The 21,204-nt window shown below is 50.0% G+C and overlaps 1 protein-coding gene across 1 annotated transcript in view; it reads left to right on the top strand.

The window, feature by feature from the left end:
- Positions 1 to 18,321, top strand: part of BET1 (Bet1 golgi vesicular membrane trafficking protein) — a 20,171-nt gene extending 1,850 nt beyond the window's left edge. The window contains exons 2-3 of the mRNA XM_063924790.1: positions 15,952 to 16,008; positions 17,677 to 18,321. Of these exons, the coding sequence (XP_063780860.1) occupies positions 15,952 to 16,008; positions 17,677 to 17,832 (213 nt within the window). The 3' untranslated portion in view covers positions 17,833 to 18,321. The remainder of the gene's footprint in view (positions 1 to 15,951; positions 16,009 to 17,676) is intronic.
- Positions 18,322 to 21,204: the final 2,883 nt, after the last annotated feature.

Genomic DNA, 21,204 nt, shown 5'->3' with positions numbered 1-21,204 from the left:
TGTTTTATACATTTCTGATAATACGAGTACCACCAAAAAAGGGGTATTATGTTCGGTGAGGGAAAAACTACCTGTATTTTTACTGAATCTGAGAAATAAAATGTGTGATGATGCGTGGGTTTCCCCCCGATAACAATTAATAATTTCTTAAAAAGTATTGGCTGCATACCCTTTCCCGCCAGAGGTTAGGATGCATTGGGAAACACCCCCTAGGGGGGGGATAAGGCGCTCACACGCTTGTAAGAACAAGGGCTCTACCCTCTCATGAGATGGCCGCCCTTAAGGATCCTGCTGATAGAAAGCAGGAGGGTATCCAAAAAAAGGTATTTACACACATACTGGTGTTATACTGCGACCAGCTATCGCCTCAGCCTTGAGGTGCAGTGCTGGGTTGGCATGGTCGGATTCCCTGACTGGAAATATTGATATCCTAGATAAGGATAGTATATTATTGCCTATAGAGCATTTAAAAGATGCATTTCTATATATGCATGATGCACAGCGGAATAATTGCCGACTGGCAAGTATAAGTGCGTTGTCCAATTCTACCAGTAAAATGGTCAGGTGATGCGGATTCCAAACGCCATTTGGAAGTATTGCCTTTGAAAGGGGACATTTGGGGTCGGTCTTTTAGACCTGGTGGCCACGGCAACAGCTGGGAAATCCACGTTTGTACCCCAGGTCGCCTCTCAAAATAAGACGCCGTATTATCAGGCGCAGTCCTTTGTTGGCAAGCGGACAAAAGGTTCCTCTTTTCTGCTCGTGACAGAGGGAGAGGAAAAAGGCTGCAGAGATCAGCCAGTTCCCAGGAACAGAAACCCTTTCCAGCCTCTGCCAAGCCCTCAGTATGACGCTAGGGCTTTACAAGCTCAGGCACGGTGGGGGCCCGTTCTCAATGAATTTCAGTGCGCAGTGGGCTCACTCGCAAGTAGACCCCTGGATCCTTCAGGTAATATCTCAGGGGTACATATTGGAATTCGAGACGTCTCCCCCTCGCCGTTTCCAAAAGTCGACTTTACCGACGTCTCCCTCTGACAGGGAGGCAGTTTTGGAAGCCATTCACAAGCTGTATTCCCAGCAGGTGATAATCAAGGTACCCCTCCTGCAACAGGGAACGGGGTATTATTCCACACTATTGTGGTACCGAAGCCAGTCGGCTCGGTGAGACCGATTCTAAAATCTTTGAACACTTACATACAGAGGTTCAAATTCAAGATTGAGTCACTCAGAGCAGTGATTGCGAACCTGGAAGAAGGGGACTACATGATGTCTCGGGACATCAAGGATGCTTACCTTCATGTCAAAATTTACCCTTCTCACCAAGGGTACCTCAGGTTTATGGTACAGAACTGTCACTATCAGTTCAGACGCTGCCGTAGGGATGGTCCACGGCACCCCGGGTCTTTACCAAGGTAATGGCCGAAATGATGTTGTTCCTTCGAAGGAAGGGAATTTTAGTTATCCCTTACTTGGACGATTCCCTGATAAGGGTAAGATCCAGGGAACAGTTGGAGGTCGGTGTAGCACTACCTCAGATAGTGTTGCGGCAGCACGATTGGATTCTCAATATTCCAAAATCGCAGCTGGTTCCGTCGACGTGTCTTCTGTTCCTAGGGATGATCCTGGACACAGTCCAGAAAAAGGTGTTTCTCCCGGAGGAGAAAGCCAGGGAGTTATCCGAGCTAGTCAGGAACCTCCTCAAACCGAGCCAAGTCTCAGTGCATCAATGCACAAGGGTTCTGGGTAAAATGGGGGCTTCCTACGAAGCAATCCCATTCGGCAGATTCCACGCAAGAACTTTCCAGTGGGACCTGCTGGACAAATGGTCCGGGTCGCATCTTCAGATGCATCAGCGGATAACCCTGTCACCAAGGACAAGGGTGTCCCTCCTGTGGTGGTTGCAGAGTGCTCATCTTCTAGAGGGCCGCAGATTCGGCATTCAGGACTGGGTCCTGGTAACCACGGATGCCAGCCTGCGAGGCTGGGGAGCAGTCACACAGGGAAGGAATATCCAGGACTTATGGTCAAGCCTGGAGACATCACTTCACATAAATATCCTGAAGCTAAGGGACATTTACAATGCTCTAAGCTTAGCAAGACCTTTGCTTCAAGGACAGCCGGTGTTGATCCAGTCGGACAACATCACGGCAGTCACCCACGTAAACAGACAGGGTGGCACAAGAAGCAGTAGGGCAATGACAGAAGCTGCAAGGATTCTTCGCTGGGCGGAAAATCATGGGATAGCACTGTCAGCAGTATTCATTCCGGGAGTGGACAACTGGGAAGCAGACTTCCTCAGCACGACCTCCACCCGGGGAGAGTGGGGACTTCACCCAGAAGTCTTCCACAGGATTATAAACCGTTGGGAAAAACTCGACAGGTATTGCGCCAGGGACCCTCAGGCAATAGCTGTAGACGCTCTGGTAACACCGTGGGTGTACCAGTCAGGGTATGTGTTTCCTCCTCTGCCTCTCATACCCAAGGTACTGAGATTGATAAGATGGTGAGGAGTAAGCACTATATTCGTGGCTCCGGATTGGCCAAGAAGGACTTGGTAACCGGAACTTCAAGAGATGCTCACGGAGGATCCGTGGCCTCTACCTCTAAGAAGGGACCTGCTCCAGCAAGGACCCTGTCTGTTCCAAGACTTACCGCGGCTGCGTTTGACGGCATGGCGGTTGAACGCCGGATCCTGAAGGAAAAAGGGCATTCCGGATGAAGTCATCCCTATCCTGATCAAAGCCAGGAAGGATGTAACCGCAAAAACATTATCACCGCAATTGGCGAAAATATGTTGCGTGGTGCGAGGCCAGTAAGGCCCGACGGTGGAAATTCGACTGGGTCGATTCCTACATTTCCTACAAACAGGAGTGTCTATGGGCCTGAAATTGGGGTCCATTAAGGTTCAAATTTCGGCCCTGTCAATTTTCTTCCAAAAAGAACTAGCTTCAGTCCCTGAAGTTCAGACGTTTGTAAAAGGGGTACTGCATATACAACCTCCTTTTGTGCCTCCAGTGGCACTTGGGATCTCAATGTAGTTTTTTTTTTTGGATTCCAAAAGTCACATTGGTTTGAACCACTTAAATCTGTGGAGTTAAAATATCTCACATGGAAAGTGGTCATGCTGTTGGCCCTGGCCTGGGCCAGGCGCGTGTCAGAATTGGCGGCTTTATCCTGTAAAAGCCTTTATCTGATTTTCCATTCGGACAGGGCGGAATTGATGACTCGTCCTCAATTTCTCCCTAAGGTGTTTTCGGCATTTCACTTAAACCAACCTATTGTGGTGCCTGCGGCTACTAGGGACTTGGAGGATTCCAAGTTGCTGGACGTAGTCAGGGCCCTGAAAATATGTTTCCAGGACGGCTGGAGTCAGAAAATCTGTCTCGCTGTTTATCCTGTATGCACCCAACAAGCTGGGTGCTCCTGCTTCTAAGCAGACGATTGCTCGTTGGATTTGTAGTACAATTCAGCTTGCACATTCTGTGGCAGGCCTGCCACAGCCAAAATCTGTAAAAGCCCATTCCACACGGAAAGTGGGCTCATCTTGGGCGGCTGCCCGAGGGGTCTCGGCTTTACAACTTTGCCGAGCAGCTACTTGGTCAGGGGCAAACACGTTTGCTAAATTCTACAAATTTGATACCCTGGCTGAGGAGGACCTGGAGTTCTCTCATTCGGTGCTGCAGAGTCATCCGCACTCTCCCGCCCGTTTGGGAGCTTTGGTATAATCCCCATGGTCCTTTCCGAGTCCCCAGCATCCACTAGGACGTTAGAGAAAATAAGAATTTACTTACCGATAATTCTATTTCTCATAGTCCGTAGTGGATGCTGGGCGCCCATCCCAAGTGCGGATTGTCTGCATTACTTGTACATAGTTATTGTTACAAAAATCGGGTTATTGTTGTTGTGAGCCATCTTTTCAGAGGCTCCTTCTGTTATCATGCTGTTAACTGGGTTCAGATCACAAGTTGTACGGTGTGGCTGGTAATGAGTCTTACCCGGGATTCAAAATCCTTCCTTATTGTGTACGCTCGTCCGGGCACAGTATCCTAACTGAGGCTTGGAGGAGGGTCATAGGGGGAGGAGTCAGTGCACACCAGCTAGTCCTAAAGCTTTTACTTTGTGCCCAGTCTCCTGCGGAGCCGCTATTCCCCATGGTCCTTTTGGAGTCCCCAGCATCCACTACGGACTATGAGAAATAGAATTATCGGTAAGTAAATTCTTTTTTTTTTTGGGTTGTCGCCGGCTATGGCAGTGCAACATCCTGGTAACTTACCAAGCGATGAAAAGCTTTTTGCTGCCAGTCCCTAGTATTACGCTGATTACTCCCTCGCTGCTTACATATAAGCTGTATTATGTTTGAGAATTGTGGTGCTCTTTGTTACCTGTACTCTATTTTTGTTATTTATTTACTGCAATGTTAAGTTTTGTCTCCATGTGCTGTCCTTTGTACGGCGCTGCAAAACACTTGTGGCGCCTCATAAATAAAATGTAATAATAATAAATAATAACCCTCCTGGAGGTGCCTAATCCTATTTATTCCTCCCCCACAGCCTAACCCTAATGGGCCCTACACACTGGGCCATAAAACTGAAAGATATGGACGAAATTGTTCATTAATGAACGAGATACCGTTCATATCTTTCAGTGTGGAGGCACCAGCGATGAACGATGCACGGCCCCGCGCTCATTCATCGTTGGTGCCCCGCCGCTTGTGCATGCTGGCCAATATGGATGATCTCGTCCATATTTGCCTGCACTGCTATGGAGTCGGGTGACGGGAGGAGTGAAGAAACTTCACTCCCCCCGTCACTGCCCCCTCCCCCCTGCCGTCGGGCAGCGGATCGCAAGTGTGTAGGGCCCATAACCCTCCCTAGGGGGTGCTTTCCCACAACCGCAGCCTATGCCTAACCCTCTCTCCACAGTCTAAACTTAAGTCCCTCCTGCCCCTCGCGGCTTAGCTCTCTAGAGTTTTGGTAGTCCTTCGTTCGGGATATTAGGGATACTGGTCTCTGTATTCTGAGCAGTGCCGAGATGGCGGCATCTGTATTCCGACTGCCGGGATTCTGAATCCTGACCGCATCCCAAAGTCACAGATTAAGCATAACAGTATATGGTGGGTTGCGGGGCATGGCCACTTGTATTGGAGCTTCTAAGTTGCACATAGAAGCACAAGTGATGCCAGCCTCAGTAGTCCGTGTACAGCTCCAGGGACAGTGGCAGGTGGGGAGTTTGACTGGGGCGGTACACCTGCCAAACCGCAACACAGGTGTCCTAAGGCGAGCTCAGGGAGGACAGAAACCTCCCGTGGAGCAGAATGGTTTGCATTGTACTTGGTCACATTTGTGATGCCACTAAGGAAAAAAGACGTTTTGCGTGGCTAAGTCTGTGAAACGCCAACTGGCGCTCTATGGACACATCTTATCTGTATTATTACACTGCTTATTTGGACTATGGGTGTAATTCAGAGCTGATCGCAGCAGCACATTTGTTAGCAGTTGGGCAAAACCATGTGCACTGCAGGGTGGGGGGGCAGATGTAACATGTGCAGAGAGAGTTAGAGTTGAGTGGGGTGTATTCAAACTGATATCTAAATTGCAGTGTAAAAATAAAGCAGACGGTATTTACCCTGCACAGAAACAAAATAACCCACCCAAATCTAACTCTCTCTGCACATGTTATATCTGCCCCCCCCTGCAGTGCACATGGTTTTGCCGAACTGCTAACAAATTTGCTGCTGCGATCAACTCTGAATTACCCCTATGTACCAGAGTTTGCTTTCCTTTGTCACAAATATTTGCAGAAAGAAAGTGAGTGAAAACCAGCTTAAAGTATCCTCTGATCACTGCAGTAAGTGGCCTTTGCATAGACCCTTTGGTCTAACATACCCAGTTTTTTCCATTAAAATAGCTTATTGTAACCCTTAATATCTTAGATCAGGGGCGGCCAACCAGTCAGTGACAAAGAGCCAAAAAACCTTGTTAGGTACGTCAAAGAGCCGACATCGAGCCGATGGCGCGCATGCAAAAATGGGATGTGGCCTGTGCCTGCTAGACCACGCCCCTGGTATAAAATACATTGAAAAAGCCAGGACATAAAATTAAAAAATGTAAGCCAAATCCATTGAAAAGCCACTTTCACATAATAAACTTCAGCTACCCCATGTGTCACTCCTGCTAGCACCCTCCTATGTCACTCCAGCCAGCTCTCCCATGTGTCACTCCTGCTACCACCCTCCTATGTCACTCCAGCCAGCTCTCCCATGTGTCACTCCTGCTACCACCCTATGTCACTCCAGCCAGCTCCCCCATGTGTCACTCCTGCCAACACCCTCCTGTCACTCCAGCCAGCTCTCCCATGTGTCACTCCTGCCAACACCCTCCTGTCACTCCAGCTAGCTCTTCCATATGTCACTCCTGTTACCACCCTATGTCACTCCAGCCAGCTCTCCCATGTGTCACTCCTGCTACCACCCTCCTGTCACTCCAGCTAGCTCCCCCATGTGTCACTCCTGCTACCACCCTCCTGTCACTCCAGCTAGCTCCCCCATGTGTCACTCCTGCCAACACCCTCCTGTCACTCCAGCCAGCTCTCCCATGTGTCACTCCTGCTACCACCCTCCTGTCACTCCAGCTAGCTCCCCCATGTGTCACTCCTGCTACCACCCTCCTGTCACTCCAGCTAGCTCCCCCATGTGTCACTCCTGCCAACACCCTCCTGTCACTCCAGCCAGCTCTCCCATGTGTCACTCCTGCTACCACCCTCCTATGTCACTCCAGCCAGCTCTCCCATGTGTCACTCCTGCTACCACCCTATGTCACTCCAGCCAGCTCTTCCATGTGTCACTCCTGCTACCACCCTATGTCACTCCAGCCAGCTCTTCCATGTGTCACTCCTGCTACCACCCTATGTCACTCCAGCCAGCTCTTCCATGTGTCACTCCTGCTACCACCCTCCTGTCACTCCAGCCAGCTCTTCCATGTGTCACTCCTGCTACCACCCTCCTATGTCACTCCAGCCAGCTCTCCCATGTGTCACTCCTGCCAACACCCTCCTGTCACTCCAGCCAGCTCTTCCATGTGTCACTCCTGCTACCACCCTATGTCACTCCAGCAAGCTCCCCATGTGTCACTCCTGCCAACACCCTCCTGTCACTCCAGCCAGCTCTCCCATGTGTCACTCCTGCCAACACCCTCCTGTCACTCCAGCCAGCTCTCCCATGTGTCACTCCTGCTACCACCCTATGTCACTCCAGCTAGCTCTTCCATGTGTCACTCCTGCTACCACCCTATGTCACTCCAGCCAGCTCTTCCATGTGTCACTCCTGCTAGCACCCTCCTATGTCACTCCAGCCAGCTCTCCCATGTGTCACTCCTGCTACCACCCTCCTATGTCACTCCAGCCAGCTCTCCCATGTGTCACTCCTGCTACCACCCTCCTATGTCACTCCAGCCAGCTCTCCCATGTGTCACTCCTGCTACCACCCTCCTATGTCACTCCAGCCAGCTCTCCCATGTGTCACTCCTGCTACCACCCTCCTATGTCACTCCAGCCAGCTCTCCCATGTGTTACTCCTGCTAGTACCCTCCTATGTCACTTCAGCCAGCTCTTCCATGTGTCACTCCTGCTAGCACCCTCCTGTCACTCCAGCCAGCTCTTCCATGTGTCACTCCTGCTACCACCCTATGTCACTCCAGACAGCTCCCCATGTGTCACTCCTGCCAACACCCTCCTGTCACTCCAGCCAGCTCTCCCATGTGTCACTCCTGCTACCACCCTATGTCACTCCAGCTACCTCTTCCATGTGTCACTCCTGCTAGCACCCTCCTATGTCACTCCAGCCAGCTCTCCCATGTGTCACTCCTGCTACCACCCTCCTATGTCACTCCAGCCAGCTCTCCCATGTGTCACTCCTGCTACCACCCTCCTATGTCACTCCAGCCAGCTCCCCCATGTGTCACTCCTGCCAACACCCTCCTGTCACTCCTGCCAGCTCTTCCATGTGTCACTCCTGCTACCACCCTCCTATGTCACTCCAGGCAGCTCCCCATGTGTCACTCCTGCCAACACCCTCCTGTCACTCCAGCCAGCTCTCCCATGTGTCACTCCTGCCAACACCCTATGTCACTCCAGCTAGCTCTTCCATGTGTCACTCCTGTTACCACCCTATGTCACTCCAGCCAGCTCTTCCATGTGTCACTCCTGCTACCACCCTCCTATGTCACTCCAGCCAGCTCTCCCATGTGTCACTCCTGCCAACACCCTCCTGTCACTCCAGCCAGCTCTTCCATGTGTCACTCCTGCTACCACCCTATGTCACTCCAGCCAGCTCCCCATGTGTCACTCCTGCCAACACCCTCCTGTCACTCCAGCCAGCTCTCCCATGTGTCACTCCTGCCAACACCCTCCTGTCACTCCAGCCAGCTCTCCCATGTGTCACTCCTGCTACCACCCTATGTCACTCCAGCTAGCTCTTCCATGTGTCACTCCTGTTACCACCCTATGTCACTCCAGCCAGCTCTTCCATGTGTCACTCCTGCTAGTACCCTCCTATGTCACTCCAGTCAGCTCTTCCATGTGTCACTCCTGCTACCACCCTCCTATGTCACTTCAGCCAGCTCTTCCATGTGTCACTCCTGCTAGCACCCTCCTGTCACTCCAGCCAGCTCTTCCATGTGTCACTCCTGCTACCACCCTATGTCACTCCAGCCAGCTCCCCATGTGTCACTCCTGCCAACACCCTCCTGTCACTCCAGCCAGCTCTCCCATGTGTCACTCCTGCTACCACCCTATGTCACTCCAGCTAGCTCTTCCATGTGTCACTTCTGCTAGCACCCTCCTATGTCACTCCAGCCAGCTCTCCCATGTGTCACTCCTGCTACCACCCTCCTATGTCACTCCAGCCAGCTCTCCCATGTGTCACTCCTGCTACCACCCTCCTATGTCACTCCAGCCAGCTCTCCCATGTCACTCCTGCTACCACCCTCCTATGTCACTCCAGCCAGCTCTCCCATGTGTCACTCCTGCTACCACCCTCCTATGTCACTCCAGCCAGCTCTCCCATGTGTCACTCCTGCTACCACCCTCCTATGTCACTCCAGCCAGCTCTCCCATGTGTCACTCCTGCTACCACCCTCCTATGTCACTCCAGCCAGCTCTCCCATGTGTCACTCCTGCTACCACCCTCCTATGTCACTCCAGCCAGCTCTCCCATGTGTCACTCCTGCTAATACCCTCCTATGTCACTCCAGCCAGCTCTTCCATGTGTCACTCCTGCTACCACCCTCCTATGTCACTTCAGCCAGCTCTTCCATGTGTCACTCCTGCTAGCACCCTCCTGTCACTCCAGCCAGCTCTTCCATGTGTCACTCCTGTCACTCCAGCCAGCTCTTCCATGTGTCACTCCTGCCAACACCCTCCTGTCACTCCAGCCAGCTCTTCCATGTGTCACTCCTGTTACCACCCTATGTCACTCCAGCCAGCTCTCCATGTGTCACTCCTGCTAGCACCCTCCTATGTCACTCCAGCCAGCTCTCCCATGTGTCACTCCTGCTACCACCCTCCTATGTCACTCCAGCCAGCTCTCCCATGTGTCACTCCTGCCAACACCCTCCTGTCACTCCAGCCAGCTCTTCCATGTGTCACTCCTGTTACCACCCTATGTCACTCCAGCCAGCTCTCCATGTGTCACTCCTGCTAGCACCCTCCTATGTCACTCCAGCCAGCTCTCCCATGTGTCACTCCTGCTACCACCCTCCTATGTCACTCCAGCCAGCTCTCCCATGTGTCACTCCTGCTACCACCCTCCTATGTCACTCCAGCCAGCTCTTCCATGTGTCACTCCTGCTACCACCCTATGTCACTCCAGCCAGCTCTCCATGTGTCACTCCTGCTACCACCCTCCTATGTCACTCCAGCCAGCTCCCCATGTGTCACTCCTGCTACCACCCTCCTATGTCACTCCAGCCAGCTCTTCCATGTGTCACTCCTGCTACCACCCTCCTGTCACTCCAGCCAGCTCTCCCATGTGTCACTACTTCCAGCACCCTCCCGTGTCACTCCTGCTAGGACCCTCCTGTGTCTCTCCAGCCAGCTCTGCCATGTGTCACTCTAGCCCACCCTCATGTATCATTACAGCCCCCCCATCAACTCATGCCATTGCAGCAGCCCCTAATGTGTTCCCTGTTTGCTTGTGGGTGTCTCACCTCTAATATCTGGATCCTTCAGTTTTCCGTCCCTGGAGTGCAGCGGTTTCTGTATCTGTTGTGGTCACATGATTTAGAGTGTTGGGAGCCACTTAGCCACCGCTGTCTTAGATAATGCCTTTTTCTCTGACGTCCTAGTGGATGCTGGGAACTCCGTAAGGACCCTGGGGAATAGCGGCTCCGCAGGAGACTGGGCACAAATAGAAAGCTTTAGTACTACCTGGTGTGCACTGGCTCCTCCCCCTATGACCCTCCTCCAAGCCTCAGTTAGATTTTTGTGCCCGAACGAGAAGGGTGCACACTAGGGGCTCTCCTGAGCTTCTTAGTGAAAGTTTTAGTTTAGGTTTTTTATTTTCAGTGAGACCTGCTGGCAACAGGCTCACTGCATCGAGGGACTAAGGGGAGAAGAAGCGAACTCGCCTGCGTGCAGAGTGGATTGGGCTTCTTAGGCTACTGGACACCATTAGCTCCAGAGGGACCGATCACAGGCCCAGCCTTGGAGCTCGGTCCCAGAGCCGCGCCGCCGGCCCCCTTACAGAGCCAGAAGCAAGAACAGGTCCGGAAAATCGGCGGCAGAAGACATCCTGTCTTCCACAAGGTAGCGCACAGCACTGCAGCTGTGCGCCATTGCTTCTCAGCACACTTCACACTCTGGTCACTGAGGGTGCAGGGCGCTAGGGGGGGGCGCCCTGAGCAGCAATAGAAACACCTTGGCTGGCGAAAATGCATCACATATAGCCCCCTGGGCTATATGGATGACGTTTAACCCCTGCCAGATTTCCACAAAAAGCGAGAGAAAGGCTCCGCCCCCTTCTCGGCGGCCTATCTCCTCAGCACACAGGCGCCATTTTCCCTCACAGCTCCGCTGGAAGGACGTCTCCCTGACTCTCCCCTGCAGTCCTGCACTTCAGAAACAGGGTAAAAAAGAGAGGGGGGCACTAATTGGCGGGATATTAACAATACAGCAGCTATAAAGGGAGAAACACTTATATAAGGTTGTCCCTATATATATATATATAGCGCTCTGGTGTGTGCTGGCATACTCTCCCTCTGTCTCCCCAAAGGGCTAGTGGGGTCCTGTCCTCTATCAGAGCATTCCCTGTGCGTGTGCTGTGTGTCGGTACGTTTGTGTCGACATGTATGAGGAGGAAAATGATGTGGAGGTCGGAGCAATTGCCTATAATAGAGATGTCACCCCCTAGGGAGTCGACACCTGAGTGGATGGCTTTATGGAAGGATTTACGTGACAATGTCCGCTCTTTACAAAAGACAGTTGATGACATGAGACAGCCGGCTAATCAGCTAGTCCCTGTCCAGGCGTCTCAGAAACCATCAGGGGCTCTAAAACGGCCGTTACCTCAGATGGTAGATACAGACGTCGACACGGATACTGACTCCAGTGTCGACGGTGAGGAGACAAACGTGACTTCCAGTAGGGCCACACGTTACATGATCACGGCAATGAGAGGTTTTAAACATTTCTGATACTGCAAGTGCCACTAAAAAGGGTATTATGTGGGGTGTGAAAAAACTACCCGTAGTTTTTCCTGAATCAGATGAATTAAATGAGGTGTGTGATGAAGCGTGGGTTTCCCCCGATAAAAAACTGATAATTTCTAAAAAGTTATTGGCATTATACCCTTTCCCGCCAGAGGTTAGGGCGCGTTGGGAAACACCCCTTAGAGTGGATAAAGCACTCACACGCTTATCAAAACAAGTGGCGTTACCGTCTCCTGATACGGCCGCCCTCAAGGAACCAGGTGACAGAAAACTGGAGAATATCCTAAAAAGTATATACACACATACTGGTGTTATACTGCGACCAGCAATCGCCTCAGCCTGGATGTGCAGCGCTGGGGTGGCTTGGTCGGATTCCCTGACTGAAAATATTGATACCCTGGATAGGGACAGTATATTGTTGACTATAGAGCATTTAAAAGATGCATTTCTATATATGCGAGATGCACAGAGGGATATTTGCACTCTGGCATCAAGAGTGAGTGCGCTGTCCATTTCTGCCAGAAGAGGGTTATGGACGCGACAGTGGTCAGGTGATGCGGATTCTAAACAGCATATGGAAATGTTGCCTTATAAAGGGGAGGAGTTATTTGGGGTCGGTCTATCGGACCTGGTGGCCACGGCAACTGCTGGGAAATCCACATTTTTACCCCAGGTAACCTCTCAACATAAGAAGACGCCGTCTTATCAGGCTCAGTCCTTTCGTCCCCATAAGGGCAAGCGGGCAAAAGGTTCCTCTTTTCTGCCCCGGGGCAGAGGAAGGGGAAAAAGACTGCAACAGACAGCCAATTCCCAGGAACAAAAGCCCTCTTCCGCTTCTGCCAAGTCCTCAGCATGACGCTGGGGCCTTACAAGCGGACTCAGGCACCGTGGGGGCCCGTCTCAAGAATTTCAGCGCGCAGTGGGCTCACTCGCAAGTGGACCCCTGGATCCTTCAAGTAGTATCTCAAGGGTACAAATTGGAGTTCGAGACGTCTCCCCCTCGCCGGTTCCTGAAGTCTGCTTTACCAACGTCTCCCTCCGACAGGGAGGCAGTATTGGAGGCAGTTCACAAGCTGTATTCCCAGCAGGTGATAATCAAGGTACCCCTCCTGCAACAAGGGAAGGGGTATTATTCCACGCTGTTTGTGGTACCGAAGCCGGACGGCTCGGTGAGACCTATTTTAAATCTGAAGTCTTTGAACACTTACATACAGAGGTTCAAATTCAAGATGGAGTCACTCAGGGCAGTGATCGCGAACCTGGAAGAGGGGGACTATATGGTGTCTCTGGACATCAAAGATGCCTACCTCCATGTCCCCATTTACCCTTCTCACCAAGGGTACCTCAGGTTTATGGTACAGAACTGTCACTATCAGTTTCAGACGCTGCCGTTTGGATTATCCACGGCACCCCGGGTCTTTACCAAGGTAATGGCCGAAATGATTATCTTCTTCGAAGAAAAGGCGTTTTAATTATCCCTTACTTGGACGATCTCCTGATAAGAGCAAGATCCAGAGAACAGTTAGTAGTCGGAGTAGCCCTATCTCAAGTAGTGCTACGGCAGCACGGCTGGATTCTAAATATCCCAAAATCGCAGCTGATTCCGACAACACGTCTTCTGTTCCTAGGGATGATTCTGGACACAGTCCAGAAAAAGGTGTTCCTTCCGGAGGAGAAAGCCAGGGAGTTATCCGAACTGGTCAGAAACCTCCTGAAACCAGGGCAAGTCTCAGTGCTTCAATGCACAAGAGTCCTGGGAAAGATGGTAGCTTCCTACGAAGCGATTCCATTCGGCAGATTCCACGCAAGAACGTTCCAGTGGGATCTGCTGAAAAAAATGGTCCGGATCGCATCTTCAGATGCATCAGCGGATAAGCCTGTCCCCAAGGACAAGGGTGTCTCTTCTGTGGTGGTTGCAGAGTGCTCATCTTCTAGAGGGCCGCAGATTCGGCATTCAGGACTGGGTCCTGGTGACCACGGATGCCAGCCTGAGAGGCTGGGGAGCAGTCACACAAGGAAGAAATTTCCAGGGCTTGTGGTCAAGCCTGGAGACAACACTTCACATAAATATACTGGAGCTAAGAGCCATTTACAATGCTCTAAGCCTAGCAAGGCCTCTGCTTCAGGGTCAGCCGGTGTTGATACAGTCGGACAACATCACGGCAGTCGCCCACGTAAACAGACAGGGCGGCACAAGAAGCAGGAGGGCAATGGCAGAAGTTGCAAGGATTCTTCGCTGGGCGGAAAATCATGTGATAGCACTGTCAGCAGTATTCATTCCGGGAGTGGACAACTGGGAAGCAGACTTCCTCAGCAGACACGACCTCCACCCGGGAGAGTGGGGACTTCACCCAGAAGTCTTCCACATGATTGTGAACCGTTGGGAAAAACCAAAGGTGGACATGATGGCATCCCGCCTCAACAAAAAACTAGACAGGTATTGCGCCAGGTCAAGATGCTCACAGAGGACCCGTGGCCTCTACCTCTAAGAAGGGACCTGCTCCAGCAGGGACCCTGTCTGTTCCAAGACTTACCGCGGCTGCGTTTGACGGCATGGCGGTTGAACGCCGGATCCTGAAGGAAAAAGGCATTCCGGATGAAGTCATCCCTACCCTGATCAAAGCCAGGAAGGATGTAACCGTGCAGCATTATCACCGTATTTGGCGTAAATATGTTGCGTGGTGCGAGGCCAGGAAGGCCCCTACAGAGGAATTTCAACTGGGTTGTTTCCTGCATTTCCTGCAAACAGGACTGTCTATGGGCCTAAAATTAGGGTCCATTAAGGTTCAAATTTCGGCCTTGTCAATTTTCTTCCAGAAAGAACTGGCTTCAGTTCCTGAGGTTCAGACGTTTGTCAAAGGGGTACTGCATATACAGCCTCCTTTTGTGCCTCCAGTGGCACCTTGGGATCTCAATGTAGTTTTGGGGTTCCTAAAATCACATTGGTTTGAACCACTCACCACTGTGGACTTAAAATATCTCACATGGAAAGTGGTAATGCTGTTGGCCCTGGCTTCAGCCAGGCGTGTCTCAGAATTGGCGGCTTTGTTATATAAAAGCCCTTACCTAATTTTTCATACGGACAGGGCAGAATTGAGGACTCGTCCTCAATTTCTCCCTAAGGTGGTTTCAGCGTTTCACTTGAACCAGCCTATTGTGGTACCTGCGGCTACTAGGGACTTGGAGGACTCCAAGTTGCTGGACGTAGTCAGGGCCCTGAAAATATATGTTTCCAGGACGGCTGGAGTCAGAAAATCTGACTCGCTGTTTATCCTGTATGCACCCAACAAGCTGGGTGCTCCTGCTTCTAAGCAGACTATTGCTCGTTGGATTTGTAGTACAATTCAGCTTGCACATTCTGTGGCAGGCCTGCCACAGCCAAAATCTGTAAAAGCCCATTCCACACGGAAAGTGGGCTCATCTTGGGCGGCTGCCCGAGGGGTCTCGGCTTTACAACTTTGCCGAGCAGCTACTTGGTCAGGGGCAAACACGTTTGCTAAATTCTACAAATTTGATACCCTGGCTGAGGAGGACCTGGAGTTCTCTCATTCGGTGCTGCAGAGTCATCCGCACTCTCCCGCCCGTTTGGGAGCTTTGGTATAATCCCCATGGTCCTTACGGAGTTCCCAGCATCCACTAGGACGTCAGAGAAAATAAGAATTTACTTACCGATAATTCTATTTCTCGTAGTCCGTAGTGGATGCTGGGCGCCCATCCCAAGTGCGGATTGTCTGCAATACTTGTACATAGTTATTGTTAACTAATTCGGGTTATTGTTGTAGTGAGCCATCTTTTCTAGAGGCTCCTCTGTTATCATACTGTTAACTGGGTTCAGATCACAAGTTATACGGTGTGATTGGTGTGGCTGGTATGAGTCTTACCCGGGATTCAAAATCCTTCCTTATTGTGTACGCTCGTCCGGGCACAGTATCCTAACTGAGGCTTGGAGGAGGGTCATAGGGGGAGGAGCCAGTGCACACCAGGTAGTACTAAAGCTTTCTATTTGTGCCCAGTCTCCTGCGGAGCCGCTATTCCCCATGGTCCTTACGGAGTTCCCAGCATCCACTACGGACTACGAGAAATAGAATTATCGGTAAGTAAATTCTTATTTACTGATTCTATTATTAATGTAAATGGACTTAACCAGCACTAACCAGCAGTGCTGCCTGAGGCCTTTATGAAAAGGCCATAGATGTTAGAATCCCATCTTTTGGAAATTCTTACAAGTCTTTTCTTTATCTCCCTTTAGCTGTCTATCGATATCGGGACAGAAGTAAAATACCACAATAAGTTTCTGTCTGAAATGGTGAGTATTATATACCAGGGGTGACAGATGGAGAATTTAGGAGCCGTACAAGAGATACGTAATGGGGCGGGGTCACCACGATCGTGTTACTGTGGCCACCCCCCCCCCCCCCCCCTGCTTTGTAATGCAGAGATTACTGGCATTATACAGAACGGGACATCATTGACCGCCTGGACTAAGAGGGTGGCCGAGCAGGGGGGACCTACAAAATCGTGAGACTTGCCTGTACATTCATGAATAATTTCAGTGTAACAAATAGAGGGAAGGGGTGTAGTACAAAATGTCGACATTCGGAATGTGGACACCAGAATGTTGACAAAGTTGGTCAGTGTCAACATTGCGACCGTCGGCATGTCAGCCTATCATTTTAATGTATTTGAGTTCTAAACCTAACCACAGGCTAACATGGACTGTCTATATTGTGCCTGTTGAGATTCACAATGTCAACATATCGTGTGTCGGCATAATGACCGCATACCGAGGGAAGGGTCAAGGTTGGGGCATCTATTAGGGAAAGTGTCCCATAAGTAACATGGACTGTTACATGGAACCTTCAGTAAGTAAGATGTGTGGAGGTGGTGTTGCAAAGTTTTCTTTATCTCATTGCCAATTAGTTTGCTTTGTAGCTAATGCTGGGCGTACACTGTCCAATAATCTTTCCTATAATTATCTGATTGGGCCGATAATTGGACTGTGTATTGCTGTGACTGATCCGTAATTATCGGTCTATCGGAAACGCAAAAATTGTCCAGCATATCCTATAGGTCTGATAATTGGTCGGTTGCATCTGGCAGTGTATGCACAAAATTTCCCTTGTTCCTTCACAGGAGAGGAACACAGATATGGTGGCCATACACTGAGAGGTCTCGCAGCCTATGGCCACAATATCTGATTGTTTCAGCCTGTCAGTAAATATCTGTCAGTCTAACAGTGTATGCCCAGCATTCCAGTGTATAAGAGGGAGATGACCTTACAGGATTGCTTTGTTTAGGGCGGTTTTCTTTTTGCTATTTGCCACTTGTAGCTGCTCCATATTCTAAAGTGACACAAGAACTAGTGACTTCGGAGCTTACCGTTCCATACTTTCCGCTTCCCACATTTTTAAATACATGTCCAAAGTTACTTCTAGGATAAAAGGTATTGGTATTAAAGTTACAAGTTGATATAAGATGTATAGGGGGAATCCAATTCGTCACAGGGTTTGCTTTGCGGGGGAAAGCTCCCGGACGGGTTTCACGCCCCCAGAGTTATTAAATAAACCTGCCTTTTGCCCGTGCGGGAAACCCTGGCTCAACACGCGCTAACCTATTGATTCCGCACAAGAGGGCGAGTCTTACCACTGACTTTTCCTGTCGGCTAATGAAGCTGCATGAAAAGGCAACTTTGTGATGTAATACGTGAGGTATACCATGGCTTTCTCAGGCTAGATAATTGTGCTGATGCTTATTTTATTCATTTCTGAAATTATTTCTTTAGTTATAAAACTTAAATGTTAGGTCAGAAAGAAATGTTCTGCTGTTGCGTATCCCTGAGTACCACACAGATAGCACCGCATGTCTCCCTATTCTCATGTAGGGTTACTCTCCTGGATGACCGCTGCCATTTTTGCTGAGCGTACTGTAACCTGTTACCTGGTACTTGTCTGATCTCCTCTCATCTTTTCCCCAGGACTCGGAGTTCGACTCGACGGGTGGTATTTTAGGGGCTACAATGGGCAGACTGAAGGTGCTCTCCAGAGGCAGCCAAGCTAAACTGCTTTTGTACATGATGGCTTTTGCGTTCTTTGTGTTTTTTGTCATTTACTGGTTTGTGAAGCTCAGGTGACATTTTTTTTAAATCAACGTATGTGCCACTTATCAAGCCTGGTTCTTCTAGTGTAGTAGTATACCTTTCAGTTCCCGACTGATTATTATATGACTAACCCTGACCAGTAAAAACAGGTCCGGTGTACAGTTGTCAGGTTCCCGGGGCATGCTGTGTCATTCCAGTAACTATGTCAGCTGAAGAGGATGAAACCGGCAACTTCCCGTCTGTGAGTTAATGATCCAAGAAGAAGTATTGGGAATTACTCCGTTAATCTATTTCTAATTAAGAAAACATCATGGACGTGCAAAAATGTATTCTTCCGAAATGGAATATCTTTTTCTCTTGGACGTTTCCGATGCCACTTTATATATTTGTGTTTTATTTTTTCTTCTTTGTCTTTTTTTTTTTTTAAGGTAAAAGTTATTGGAGGATCAGATTGTTGTTAATTTGTACTAAATGCTAAATGAATATTTGTAACATTAAATAGCACTTTTATTATTGTAAAAATTGTGTTTCCTTAATTGTACCAGTTAACAAGATATATATAAAATACTATAAATGCCATGAACAGAGTAGCATGAATGCATTTTGGAAAGGAAAGCAACACTCATTCACTCTAGGTTCTAGCCAAGCAGCTGCCGTGAATCTCTGACGCGGGAAGCTGGTGTTCAGGGACTAGGTGCTGACAAAGGAATGTTCTGTGTAAATGAGATAAAGTGGGCATGAGTTCCCTCTAGGATTTTTTTCTCACAGGGCACAGAGATGGTGGGGCCATTCAATACATGCGCAGCTAGCCGTATTGGGGGCAAGGCCCGCTGACGTCACTGATGGGGGTGTGCCCTGCACCTACGGAGGTGCTGGGCTTCCCCCAAGCTCTCCCTTTAATGTAAGTATGTGCTCATGGCATCTATTCACGCAGCAGGCAGGTTGTTTTAGCATGTAATGGGCTGAACCAATACACATGGACAGAGAGCCTATTAATTAACTAGGAATCAGTGTCTATGGGATTGGTAGGCTACATTTCAACTTCTACCCCTTTCACACTGAGTGAATAACACAGGATATTGCCAGGGCAAGCGGAATGGTCAAGGGTTTTGTGTCCCATGTCTGCTACCCAGTCTGAACCCAGGGCCGACCCGGGTAGGCTGCAGTGTGAAGGGCGCGACCCAGGAAGAGGACTATATAAATACAATTATTATGCTGAAAGGACCAGAGAGGTGGATCAGCCAGCATGGGACACGGGTCCAGCAGCTGCGACAGGTTGGTCCCAGGTTTTCAGTGTGAAAGGGGTATCAAAGTCTTTTAAGCTCCGGTTTACCTCAGGATTTTAGGTTTTGTTAACCTAGTGTTCATCCAGTGTAGAAGGGTCCCTCCACAACATCATGGGACTCACCACTGGACCGTACTACAAGTCGGGAGAAAAGAGATTTCCATGATGGGGATCATTGGACATCTCATGGCAGGGGTGTGGTATGAGTTACCGGGTCCGAAAGCGAGGCGAGCGCAAGTGAGCCCCTTGCGGAGAAAAGGTGTTGGTATGCCGGTTATCGGGATTCAGGCGCTGGTATACTGTGCGCCGGGATCCCAACAACCGGTATAGTGAATACCACCATATGGCAGGAGGTGATTGCAGCAGTCTTGAAAATTGCGTTCTCTGTTGCTGCTTCTCAAGTGATGGTGGGAAACCCACTCTGAACTTGGTGACACGAAAGTTGACCATGGTTTGAAAATCTGTTTACTAGGATGACCCACTATTAAAAAAAAAAAAAATTGGCTATTTTATTTATTTATACAAATCGTAGCACACTAGTGCTTTTGTCACCTACATGGCTTTACAGAACACGATATTGAACTTAGTTGCCCTTGATGAAGGCAGACATTTTGTGGACCAAACCATTATTCATGATAAAGCACCATATTTCTGCAGCGGGGTACACTGTATTCCACAGGGAATAACATCGGGGTGTAGATTAGGATCTTGATCCGGAGGCAGCAACAGCTAAAGCTTTGACCTTCTTCCCAGGATGCATAGTGCCGCCTCCTCCTATAATAACCCCGCCTCCGTGCACAGGAGCTCAATTTGTAGTTGGTGTCTGCACTAGTAGGCATCTCAACAGCAGGGCTCCTCCTGGCAGCCCTGAAGAGAGTTTTTTCTTTGAAGAAAGAAGGCTTCAAGGGTAGCAGCCAGTGTTGGATGTCAGTTTGACATTGCTGACTGCTGCTCCATCACCTCCCACAGCGGCGCCGCATACTCCTGCACCCTGGTTGCCGGGTACTTGCGGCAGAGGCTCCGGTTTCTGTCAGGCACACACACACTTCGCCACAGCTCTCCAGGATCGCATGGCCGCGTACCGGGAGGAGGTAAGAGGGTCCCCCAGGAGGGACCCGCCGCAAACCGTGATCCGGCGCGGTCCATAGGAGGATGGCCGCGTGCGCTGGCGTGGACACTGTGTTAGTACAGGGACCCCACTAGACCACCAGGGCAGGGCACAGGTCGGGTATTAGCCCATTTTATGCGGCCCGCGGTACCTGGTGGTGAAAGCCCAGCAAGGGGAATGTGCTCCGGCCTGTAGCACCTCCCCCAGCTCCGGGCACCATTTTACATAAGTATTCCCGCCCTGGAGCTGCATACACTCTCTCTCCCTCACTCCCTGCTGCAGCTTGGCGCCATAAATACGTGCTGAAGGTGTTCTGGGACTACATGGGCAAACCCTTCTCTGTAAAGCCGCCTGTTCTTCAGCGCTGTGCATTTACAGGACACTTAATTATTCTACATGCATTTTGGCAGTGTTAGTTAAGAAATAGTGCATTGTGTCAGGGTTATTTTGTACAAGTTCTCCTGTGATATACATCCAGTCTTTACTGTGCATTGTTATAGCTCTAGACATATATAGCTTTACTGGTTATTACTTAGTATTGCTAGTCCAGTGCAGTTTATTGCTTGTCATTATTTCTGCATTGTACATGTGACTGCGTGTGTGTGCAAATAGCTGCTGTGTGATATATCTATTCTGTATATCCCACTCCTACTGCTATCCCTATATTCTATACCCTGGGGGGCTAAGTGCGTTAGGATTTTTAGTGTAATATAGGCGTTTCACAGGATATACTGACATAGTATTTTTCCCTGTGTGTTCCAGTCACCGCATACCCCTTGGATCCTCTGTTTGTGTTCTACATTGCACAGGGAATCTTGTGGGGTATTTCTTTCTGCATTTTTTTGTATTGTTACTCTGGGTATAGCCTACACATCATGTTGGCTACGCAGGGTGACGGTTCGGGGACCGATTCCGCAGTGCGTGGTGCTGACGTCACGGACCCATTAGAGGATAATATTGCAGCCGAGGGGTCCAGTGCTGGGGGTTCCTTGCCCCCAAGTCAGATTGTAGC

The sequence above is a fragment of the Pseudophryne corroboree genome, chromosome 5 (genome assembly GCF_028390025.1).
Source record: "Pseudophryne corroboree isolate aPseCor3 chromosome 5, aPseCor3.hap2, whole genome shotgun sequence".
Classification (NCBI taxonomy): Eukaryota; Metazoa; Chordata; class Amphibia; order Anura; family Myobatrachidae; genus Pseudophryne; species Pseudophryne corroboree.
The sequence above is the reverse complement of the archived record's forward strand: the minus strand, read 5'-3'. Positions and strand labels throughout refer to the sequence as shown.